This window comes from Ovis canadensis, chromosome 1, assembly GCF_042477335.2.
Source record: "Ovis canadensis isolate MfBH-ARS-UI-01 breed Bighorn chromosome 1, ARS-UI_OviCan_v2, whole genome shotgun sequence".
Taxonomy (NCBI): domain Eukaryota; kingdom Metazoa; phylum Chordata; class Mammalia; order Artiodactyla; family Bovidae; genus Ovis; species Ovis canadensis.
Window position 1 is genome coordinate 90,695,585 of NC_091245.1, and position 12,135 is coordinate 90,707,719.

The window sequence follows — 12,135 nt, forward strand, 5'->3', positions numbered from 1 at the left end:
CAGAGTGAGGCATTTGGATGTGATCATTTAGATTTCTTTTAATTCTAAGATTTTATAATTTATCTTTTAAATATTGCTGTTACACTGAGTGAAAATAACTGATTAATAAAGTAGCCTGTGGAAAGTCTGACTTTTACTTGGGTTTGTTTAATAATATTTGAGTTATTGTATAACTCAGTGGCCTATCCATGTGTTTGTGGAAAAGCTTCCCATGAGCAGAATATGCATGGTTTTCTACTCCCAAGATAAAAAGAATGAAAAGTGAAAGTCGAATAACTTAGGGAAAGCTTATGACTAGGCCACTTGGATACAGAACTTAGCATTTGAGTGGATAGAGCCTTGGGTTTATCAAACTGGAAATGACTTGTTTCTGTTTTTCTTCTTTCCCAAATTCTCTGCCTCAGTGTCAGACCACCTCTTTCTTACTGCTAATTCTACGGTTGTGTGTGTGTTTCCATAGGAATGGTCGCTGGAGATCAGAATGGAAGTTCACCATCACACCACCTACAGCCCAGGTGGTTGGAGTACTTAAGATTCAGGTGAGATCCAAATATGTTAATAGGCCATGTTAAAACATCACATCTTTAAAGCAAACATGGAAGTTGATATTTGCTCTGACATTAGAAATAAGGAACAACTATCTGTAGATGCAAAGGGAGCTAGATGGTAAATAGAAACGGAGGTCTCCTTCCCGGGGAAGTGCTGTAGTTAAACAGAGCTCTTCTGGCTTGATAAAGGACAGTCATGTGACATATACTGCTTGCTTGTTATTTTTGTCTTTCAAAAGTAACCTAAGATCTTCCCAAGAATTATCAAATAGCAGTTCTAGATAAGAAGAAAATAACTAGTTATTAAGAAATGACTATATAGCAGCTACTGTAACTTTACTTAGAGTCTTTTATGTAGCTCTAAATGTCTACATATATTTGCTAACTCTTAGCTCTGAAGAAAGCTTCATAAATGGACTTGTTTTATTTATTTATTTACATTTATAGTTACTATAGGTTTTCAACCAAATAAATAAAACAGGAATAGAGAGAATGGCCAAGTGTGATTAACCAAGCAGAGTAGAGTTCTAATGCTGGTGTCGGGACATGCCCCCAGGTGAAGAAGGAGCTTATTACCTCATTTGATACCTAGCTAGATTGAAGTCTTCTGATCCTAAAAAATTTGACTTTCAGAATTCATGGTGATTTAATTCTTGAGCCAAACTAACTCTAAAGTCAGATTAAACAGTTACTGATAACTAAGAAAGTCAATACCTAATTTAGCTGTATTACAACTCTTGCTTTAATAACAGTTAGCAGGAGTTGCCTTTTTTAATGGTATAATTTAATCAAAACATACGTGGTAGATGTAATCTATAACCACTTTTTTCATACATACCTATTACTTCCTGCTACAAGAAGCTGCACCTCTCTTCTTGGGAGATTTTCCTAACTGCAGGAGCATGTCCAACTCAGCTAAGGCAAGCTGGAAGTGTTATGCAGCTCTGGCACAGCCCTTAGTGCCATTCAAAAGTTGTTGGGAAATATGCCAGCTTCTTCACCCCTCAGGTGGGACAGCTCTAAAGCATGTTCTGCATAGTCTTCCAAAATCCAGTGCTTGGCAGCTGTGATGTGCTCATTAGTGCACCTGATACTTCCTTGCCTTCTGTATCTCACTTCCTCAGTCCTTACTAGTGCTTCCTGAGACTACCCGAAATAAACTATTAACTCTCAGATCTTTATCCTGGGGTCTGCTGCTGGGGAACCCAACCTAAGATAATACATTGTTCTATATCTGTTGACTGTGTCTATGCTCTAGACTTCTTGTAAGTATGGCATCAGCATTATTAACCTGGCAGCTTACTATAAATTTATACAAGGAAATTTATTTTCCTTCTAGAAGGAAATTACTTGTGTTTCAGTTTTGCCAAGGCAAACCTGTAAACTAAGAGCACACATCACAAAAGTTTCTGATAGAACTTTTACAGTAGGATCCAGTACCCAGACCTGATTTAAGCCTTTTTTTTCTTTTTCTTTAATGAATGAGTCTGTGCATTTTATTGTATTTATTTTTTGGCCACACCGTGCCACAGGTGGGACTTAGTTCCCTGACCAGGGATCAAACCCATGCCGCCTGTACTAGGAGCATAGACTCTTAACCACTGGACCACCGGGGCACTCCAGGACTTCATCTATACCTTTTAACCATGAGCTCTCTGATCACACTTTGAGGAAAGGCTTATTACTTCATTTATGTCTTTTAAAAATCAGAGTGAGAGTTATTTGGACATGTCATTAGGATATTTAACCCTTGGTTATTCTATAAGCAAAAGAATAGCTCCGGGAAGACAGTTTCTAAGGATTTAAGTTGATGATAGTCATGTTGACATTTTTATTAGCAGATGAAACCTAGAAAAGGTTTTGTTAATTTTGGTGACTGTGACTGAACCTGTCTTGTAAATTGCTAAAACTTCCCAAGCCATACATCTGGTTGAATTGTTAGTTTGTCTCTTGGATAACCCTCTTTTTTGCTAATTGTTATCATAATTGTAGTATCCACTTTGCCTTACATCCTCAGGACTGCCTTTAAAAAAAAAAAAAGCTTTTAATTTTATATTGGAGTATAGCTGATTAACAGTGTTGTGATAGTTTCAGGTATACAACTGAAGAGACTCAGCCATACATATATACATGTATCTATTCCCCCCCAAACTTCCCTTCCATCCAGGCTGCCACATAACACTGAGCAGAGTTCGCTGTGCTATACAGTAGGTTCAGGGCTGCTTTTGTCTTACTTATTTTTGTAGCCTGATTTACCAATAGAATATTTGTTTTTCAATCCTGTCTTTAATCCTCAGTTTCCTGTACCTGGTCAGATCTGCTTAATCAAAACTGATGATGTTATATATGGAGAGATGTGTAAAAGATTAGGACCCATTAAAATTTCTTGGTTTTCACACAGAAAAACTAATGTTAAATGAATTTAATACTTTTCAGAGCGTAATCTTATTTATGATCTTTCTATTCACAGTGCCAAGCACAGTGTCTGGAATGCAATAAGCACATAGTAAATGTTTATTAACTAATAATCAGTTTTTCCTGCTAAGTAAAGAGAATTCTTAAATTTAAGTGTTCTGTGAATTTCAAGCGCCATTGTAAATTACCATTGGCCATATTAATTGTTTGCTCAGAGTTGGTGAGATTGAGGGTGACTGAAGGCATGGATTTGTGCTCTAAGCAGTAAGTTTCTATGTGCTCTAAGCACTTACATTTCTTAACTTTCTTGCACAGGTTCACTATTATGAAGATGGCAATGTTCAGTTGGTTAGTCATAAAGATGTACAGGATTCAGTAACTGTTTCGGTGAGTGTGGAATATTTAATATATGTCTCACTTGTGTCTAGTTTCTCTTTTAGATCTTTTGATCCTGAGTACTGATTCTGCCACTAGAAATGTGGTTGTTTTCATTGCTTTGATTTTGGCAGCTTGTTTTTTTTTAAGAACTTCATAAAAGACCTTATTTTATTGTTTTTAATTTTTATTGAGTATAGTTGATTTACAATGTTGTGTTCAAGTATATAGCAAAGTTATTCATATATATACACACACACACACATATATATATATATATATATACACACCTACTTATATTTTTTAGATTCTTTTCCATTATAGATTATTAAAAGATACTGAATACAGTTCCCTGTGCTACTCATTAGGTCCTTATTTTTGGCAGCTTATAATTGTTAGTATATAACCAACCAGTTTTGTTGGTTAGTTGATGATAGTTCACAGACTTTGACTGAGAATAGTGATAATGGCTTTAGAGAATTCATGCTGCTTTTTCTTTCTCTCTTGTGAGATTTGCTCAAGGACAGTAATATCTTCAATTGATAAATACCAGGAGGAAGGAAAGTTTGCCAAATTAAACCCTATAGGATTTATCATTCATATCATTAGAGAAACTGAACATTTTTAGAAATGTTCAATAATAGTATTGTACACTATATCTGGAAAGAAGGGACATAATTTTTCATGCATTTATAGTACTTCTTAATATTCCTAGAAATTACTGAGCTTTTGTTTATGTGTGTTATATCTATCTACCTTAGAAATTAAAATTGAAGAATATTAAAAATATGTATTTTTTAATTTAAAAATAACAGGGATGTCCCTGGTACTCCAGTGGTTAAGACACCATGCTTCCACTGCAGGAAGCCTGGGTTCAATCCCCTGATGGTAAACTGAGATCCCTGGTGTGACAAAAAAAAAAAATCTAAAGCAAAATATAGCATTAACAAACCCATTACTTCTTAACTTTACTTTCATGAAAAACAGCTGTATTTTTCTGAGTTAAAAAATAAGTGGAAAGAATATCATTAATTTACATTTTCACAAAGTGTGTAATGTCTAACTAATAAAAGACAGCTGGATATGTGCTTCACACATTAGCTCTCAAAAAGTAATGAAGTCGTCACACATTACATAGCTTCTATGAAACTACATGCACACATTTGAAAGTAGAAACGGCAAGTAACTATGTCTTAGTATTATTATGAATAAAAAGTAGTTTTGACTCTTCTGAAAGAATCTTGGGGTATGGCCCTAGACATTAAATCTCACCCTCTCTAATTCTGTTTACTTAAAATTGCGAAAGGAAGTGTGAGATTAAATTCATTTTGTACCCAAATCATGTAAAGTGAAATGTGATTGGTTGTCTCAACATCATAAGGAGAAAATAGAGGAGCCTATGAACTTAGAAGATATACTTGATATGTCTGAGGTCATTGTTTTTATCAATTAAACCAGAGATATTGTCAAGGCATAAAAATTTCAAGACATTGTGTTATCTTTTGGGCATACTGTGGTAGATTGGAAAGAAATGTGGATTGTTTTGATGAAGACCTACCTAGATTTGGATCCCATCTTTATGATTCAAAGGCTGTATAATTTTGGTCATTATTTGAAAGAATTCTGTTTTCTTGTCTGCAAAATGGAGGTGGCAATAATAACATGTATTTCACAGGGTTGTTTTAAAAATCAAAGAAGATAATGTGCACAGGAAAACTTGAAAAACTAGATTGTTATACAAATGTTAGTTAAGATGGACTTACTCTTTAGTATCTTTTTTATTCACTACTTATTGAATTTTATTCACTGCTTAAGATTTTTTAAAATTCTTATTATTCCCTCCATTAGAATGAAGCCCAGACTGCCAAGGAGTTTATTAAAATCATAGAGCATGCAGAAAATGAGTATCAGGTAAGATAACTTGAAACTGTTTTTTATAGATCTATATAGATTTTGCTTTTAACACATTTGTTATACTTCTCTATCCTTTGAACATAAATATACATAATTAGTCAGTGATACTAAGTATGGAGACTTTGCAGACCTTGCAACTTTACATTCTGCTTACAGTCAAGGTTTTGGCATTGGAAGGTACTGCAGATATATCCCCATTACCCCAAAGTAGAGCATCCCTATGAAACCTTTCCAAGGCCAAATGGTGTAAAGCGGAGAAGCATTTACCTTAGAACACATCTTGCTATCAGATGTACAGAATGATTGAGATACTCCTCAGATCCTCACAGACACAGTTCACAGCTCTGGCTTGCTTGATGGCAAGATGCTGAGTGTAGTTCCCAAGGAAGGAGCTTGGTGGGGCCACTATTACTGCTCAGGGTGCACCCTGTCCCTGTAACCGCCTCACTGCCAAACAAATGCTAAACTCTTTTTTTTTTTTTTTTGCTTTGGTAAAAGCAAAGTGAAAGTGGTAGTCACTCAGTTGTGACCGACTCTGCGACCCCATGGACCTACAGCCTGCCAGGCTCCTTTGTCCATGGAATTCTCCAGGCAAGAATACTGGAGTGGGTTGCCATTCCCTTTTCCAGGGGATCTTTCCAACCCAGGGATTGAACCCAGGTCTCCTTCATTGCAGGTAGATTTGCTACCTCTCTACCATCTGAGCTACCAGGGAAGCAAAGTGACATACAGCAAACTTTGGAAAAGCAGGGGATTACCTGTATAGCCCTAGTTTTAGAAATAATAGAGGTGGGCTTCTTAACCTGCTTCAGAGATTGGAGAGGTGCTCACTAGAAATCTTCCAGCCTGTAAGTCCTTAGGGGACTGAAGCATGCCCTTTAACTAAATCTAGTTTCTGTTCAACTTATTTTCAATTATCTATTGCAGACAGCAATTAGTGAAAACTATCAAACAATGTCAGACACCACATTCAAAGCCTTGCGCCGGCAACTTCCTGTTACCCGCACCAAAGTCGACTGGAACAAGATACTCAGCTACAAGATTGGCAAAGAAATGCAGAATGCTTAAAGGCTGAATGTAGGATTCTTCAGTACATGGAAAGAAAGGATTCAACGTGTGGTCATATGATAAATAAGTGATTTATAAACAAGAGTGATATTTTGCTAGGGCTTTCAAAAGTTAACAGGTTTTCTAGCCTAATGGAATACTGTTGAACCTAGACCATTGTCTTGATTCTTTTGTGTTTTCTGCCTTGTAATTTTGTTTTCACTATATCTACTTGTAAATTTTTTTTTTTTAATTCTGCCACATTTAATGATGGAGAGAGATATCTACCCTGGAGTCATTTTACTGTTGAGAAAATTTTCCTAGCCATGAAGCCCTATTACTGACATAGACAGGTAATATATTCAGTACTTTTCCACCCCATCCTTCAAAGTACTTCTGGTGTTCAGTGGTTTTTACTGATTGACCAACAGCTAGAGGCTGTGCTGCAAACTGTAGCTGAATGGAAGACACATTCATCCTTCTCCCTCCAGTTGCTTTGATCATCATTTATAACATCTCTTAACTGTAGTTTCATATGTTTGGATTGGGGCTTTTCGGGTTCATTTTGGAGGCCAAGGAAGTTTTCTGGAAATCCCATCATAGCCAACTTCTCTGGGGAAGTTGTTTTTAAATCCAAAGACTTGAACCACATTCCCTACATCAACATGTTTGCTTTTTCCCTTTCCCTCATTGTCTCCTTCCCACCTAGTACCATTATAGTTATAGACGTGCATTTTTAGAAGAGTGTTATCCATTTTTATTACTGTTTTTTTAATATTCGAAAACTGCTGACATACTAGGGGTATAGTAGAGTATAAAACTTGAAGAAATGCAGATGTTGAAGGAATAATAGGTATCTTGTGCTTTAATACTTTGTGGCAGGATTGTTCTATAAGTGAATGAATCAAACAACTATGTTAATCACAAACAAAAAACTAAAAATGAACCAAAGTGAAAAGGATAACTTTCAGGCAGTATCTTTCTATTGTAACCTGTTATTTAAGGGAATACTAGTGATTTGTTCTAAATAGGATATAATACTTATTCCAAATTACTCTTCCTCAGTCCTGCCTGCCAACTCAAATATAACTGTGATATAGCAACCCTTCCCAGGTTTATTGGCAGGTACAGGTGTGATCTCAGAATACACAGGTGACATAGATATGATATGACAACTGGTAATGGTGGATTCATTTACATTGTTTACACTTCTATGACCAGGCCTTAAGGGAAGGTCAGTTTTTTAAAAACCGAGTAGTGTCTTCCTCCAAACACACGTCAAAAAAGAAGGGTGTTTGTGTTTTGGCTTTGTTTTTCCTGAGTAATACAGTCAAGCAAGAGTTTATTTTTAAGTGACCTGTTGATTTGTGTAAGCATTTTTGTTTATTTCAAATAAAGTATATTTGTATTACTTGTCATTCATACTATCCATCCATACTACACTATCCTCTGTATCAGGTAGTCCAATAGAAATACACCTGTTTTGTTCTTAAATTGTCTGAGTCTCTCCTTTTTGAGCCATCTCTTCAGCCTTTGTTCTCAGGGTAAGATGTTCTCAGGGAATTGCTCTTATTTGATGATAATGTTCAGGGTTTCAACTACTGTAGATTCAGTGACTATCCGAAGACCAGCTTTTTGTGTGTGTGTGGCCATGACTTGCGAACCTTAGTTCCCCAACCAGGAATTGAACCTGTGCCCACTGTGTTGGGAGCAAGCAGTCTTAACCACTGGACCACCAGAGAAGTCCCCCCTGCCCCTTTTTTTTTAAGTTTTAGGAATTTCTCTATGGATCATACTGCTTTACCGTCGCTGGCTACTGGTGTTTTCAAAGGTTTTGTTTAGGGTTTTCCATTTCTGTCAGAAAAATCTAGTTATCTTCTCTACTTGTCATTCAGAAAGCAAGGCCTAAGTAGTTATAGTTACTAGGTTGTTGTTCAGTTTCTCAGTTGTGTCCAACTCTGCGACCCCATGGACTGCAGCATGCCACGCTTCCCTGTCCTTCATTGTCTCCTGGAGTTTGATCAAATTCATGTCTATATTGAATCGGTGATGCCATCCCACCATCTCATCCTTTGTTGTCCCCTTCTCCCCCTGTCTTCAATTTCTCCCGGCATCAAGGTCTTTGCCAGTGAGTTAGCTCTTTGCATCAGGTGGCCAAAGGATTGGAGCTTCAGCTATATTCAGGGTTGATTTCCTTTATGATTGACTGGTTTGATCTTTTTGCTGTCCAAGGGACTCTGAAGAGATTTCCAGCACCACAGTTCGAAAGCATTAATTCTTCAGCGCTCAGCTTCTTTATGGTCCAACTCTCACATCTGTACATGACTACTGAAAAAACCTATATAGCTTTTGACTATACGGACCCTTGTCAACAAAGTGATGTCTCTACTTTTTAATATGCTGTCTAGGTTTGCCATAGTTTTTAGAAGTGAAAGAATCCCTATACCATGAACATGGGTACTATTTCACATCAGCTGTAAAGACTGCTTTCCTTCGGTATGAGTCTGCCTTACAGACCTATGGAAGGACTTTTATCCTGTTTCCCAGTTGATATAAGCCCCCAGAGGAGTTTCAGTGCTTCATCTTCCATTCATGGCCAGTTCACATTCCCACCCTTCTGAGGGACATTTAGGTATGCTACCCTATGTCCTTACAGTACAGATTCAAGCATTCTGGCCTTTGCCTTTAACTTATTAACCTCATCAGCCTGCCTCATTGATTTCTTTAGCTCATACACTTTTGTAAAGACTTAATTTCTTGGCCATCTAAAGTCCTTGGTTTCTTGTATAGTTGGGCAGAAGTCAACCCTCCTTGCCAAGTCCTGCAGAGACTTCCTTAACCTCCTTCAGCAGAATATTTGCTTGAATTGTGATTCTTATCACACTGCTGAAATCAGCCTATCCTAGGACAGTGGTTTCCCAGCCAAAAGGAGTCTCCTCTGAGGCCTCACTCCTGTAGTTGAAATTACACTACTGAAGACTCTTCCACCTATCTGTGCCTGGGCGGTTGTGCTTCTGTTAGTTGGCCTAGTTCTAGTGCCTGTTCTGTTGTATAATCTCGAATGTTTGACACTAGATTCATCTTGGTTCATGAGATACATAGCAAGCCTTGGCACATTCTCTCCACACTCACAAAAGACTGATAAATTTGAATGCCAATACATGAATTTATAATTTAAATATAACTACCAGGCCACTTCTTAGAAAGTCAAAGAAAAGACTGGTAAATATAGAAAACTGGCTAGTCCCATACAATAAACTGAGCTAACTAAAATTCTCCCTTGAACAGAGTATATGTTAAAAACAGGGTAGCGAATTCCCAGGCAGTCCAGCTGTTAGGACTCCTCACTGCCATTGCAGGGGGGCATGCCTGGGTTCATTCCCTGGTTGGGAAACTAAGATCCTGCAAGCTGCACAGCACAGCCAAAAACAAAACAGAGCTGACCTAAGCCCTCTGAGAGCAGAAACCAAATGTATCCAAAAGCATTCTGCTATGGGTGTTAATCCTCATTTACTGTGGTTATGTTCTGTAAAATTGCCAGCAAACATTGAATTAGCAGATATTGAAACACTGCTCCAGGGTTAGGTTCCTGCATGCTTCAGGTCACAACATTTCTGTCAACCTATCAATACATAATCTTGGTTTATATGTTTTTATTTAAATCACTATTTAATATTCATTTTTTATTCTTTAACATTGAACTCATAGCTGACAGCAACTCATGCCTAAGAACAAAGCTTATCTAACATAGGGATTTTCTCTCTAAGGGACATCAGTCTTAGGAACACTGCTTAGGAACATTAGACAGCATTTCAGCACTACATAGGTTTGGTGGCCATTTTAAGCAGTGACAAAAAGCACACAAAATGTGACCACAAAATAGACCACAAAAAGGATTTTATTACATGAGCTGAAACAAAGCAGGAAGGACATGGCCTTGTTCTACTTCAGCTGGGAACAGGCACATTAGGCAATGCAAGATTTTTCTTTTTGCCACTCTGTACATCCATGGATGACTACAAAAGTTCTGCAAGTGTTGATTTGGGGGTTACTGATTTTAGTGAGTAGGTGAATTTGCAAATACAGAATCTGCAAATAATGAGGATTAACTCTACCTGCCACAGCCATTCCTTTGGTCAACAGTAGGCTGACCAATTAAAGCATTTCAGTCAGTTTTAGTGCTGTTGCCTTGGGGAGTACAGTTTTAGTGGAAAACATAAAGTTAGAGACAATTCAGAACTGAATTATAGACTCCCAAGTAACTATGGAGTAATGAGAATTATGGGGGGGAAAAAAAAAAGGCTCTTAACATTCTTCTCCAAAGCAGTTACCTTAGAAGGCTCTAGGTTTGTTCCAATAATGTCCTTGGCCAGAGTTAACTTTCAGATTGCCTTCAGTGCTATGGGGTCACAAAGAGTCAGACAGGACTGAAACAACTTAGTATGCATGTATGCAAAATCAACCTTATTGGGCTTCCCAAATGGCACTAGTAAAGAACCTGCCTGGTGCAGGAAACGCCGGAGACCCAGTTTTGTTCCCTGGGTAGGGAAAATACCCTGGAGGAGGGCATGGCAACCCACTCTACAGCCCATAGGGTTGCAGAGAGTCAGACAACTGAGAGACTTAGCGCACACATAAAATCCACCTGATTACTTAGTAGTGAGATTTTTCTAAGTACAGAAGGATTTTGGGAGGAAAGTGAGACCTGAGCTAGTTGTGAAAGGTAGGAAGATCATTCTAGGCATCTAGACAGCCACATGTGAAAACAACAACTAGGGGAAGAAGAGAGTGAAAAGCCTGGCTTAAAACTCAACATTCAAAAAAGTAAGATCATGGCATCCGGTCCCATCACTTCAAGGGAAATAGATGGGGAAACAATGGAAACAGTGAGACTTAATTTGGGGGGGCTCCAAAATCACTGCAGATGGTGACTGCAGCCCTGAAATTAAAAGACGCTTACTCCTTGGAAGAAAAGCTATGACCAACCTAGACAGCATATTAAAAAGCAGAGACATTAATTACTTTGCCAACAAAGGTCCGTCTAGTCAAAGCTATGGTTTTGCCAGTAGTCATGTATGGATGTGAGAGTTGGACTATAAAAGCTGAGCACCGAAGAACTGACGCTTTTGAACTAGGGTGTTGGAGAAGACTCTTGAGAGTCCCTTGGACAGCAAGGAGATCCAACCAGTCAAAGGAAATCAGTCCTGAATATTCATTGAAAAGACTGATGCTGAAGCTGAAACTCCAATACTTTGGCCACCTGTTGTGAAGAACCGACTCATTGGAAAAGACCCTGATGCTTGGAAAGTGAAGGCAGGAGAAGGGGATGACAGAGGATGAGATGGTTGTATGGCATCACCAACTCACTGGGCATGAGTTTGAGCAAGCTCCAGGAGTTGGTGTTAGACAGGGAAGCCTAGCCGTGCTGCAGTCCATGGGGTCACACAGAGTCAGACACGACTGAGTGACTGAAATGAGCTGAACTAAGGGACATGGATTTTTCCAGATGAAACTGGTTTAGAGGTTCCCTTGTCACAAAAGTCACATAAGATCACATTTTCACCCATGTTTTTACTATACTATAGCTATTTTGTGTATGTTTTGAGAACATCCAGGAAACAGGCATAATTCGAGAAGGGGGAGGTTATGTATCCAGGAATAATGGAGGCTTAGATTTCTGATCAGAATAGAGCCAGATATTCAGTTTGGGTGTGGTGGGTGGTAGGTTTTTGAAGTGGTTAAGTAATAGTGCACTTCTGAGGAGTTCACTCTTAATACTCAGGCCTCACTGGATAATTGGGGGAGAAAAAAGATAAAATCTTTGGCCACATTCCTA

At 38.1% G+C, this 12,135-nt stretch overlaps 1 protein-coding gene across 1 annotated transcript in view; it reads left to right on the plus strand.

The window, feature by feature from the left end:
* Positions 1-7,793, plus strand: part of CAPZA1 (capping actin protein of muscle Z-line subunit alpha 1) — a 43,696-nt gene extending 35,903 nt beyond the window's left edge. Inside the window, exons 7-10 of the mRNA XM_069600752.1 lie at positions 461-539; positions 3,279-3,350; positions 5,187-5,249; positions 6,180-7,793. Of these exons, the coding sequence (XP_069456853.1) occupies positions 461-539; positions 3,279-3,350; positions 5,187-5,249; positions 6,180-6,320 (355 nt within the window). The 3' untranslated portion in view covers positions 6,321-7,793. The remainder of the gene's footprint in view (positions 1-460; positions 540-3,278; positions 3,351-5,186; positions 5,250-6,179) is intronic.
* Positions 7,794-12,135: the final 4,342 nt, after the last annotated feature.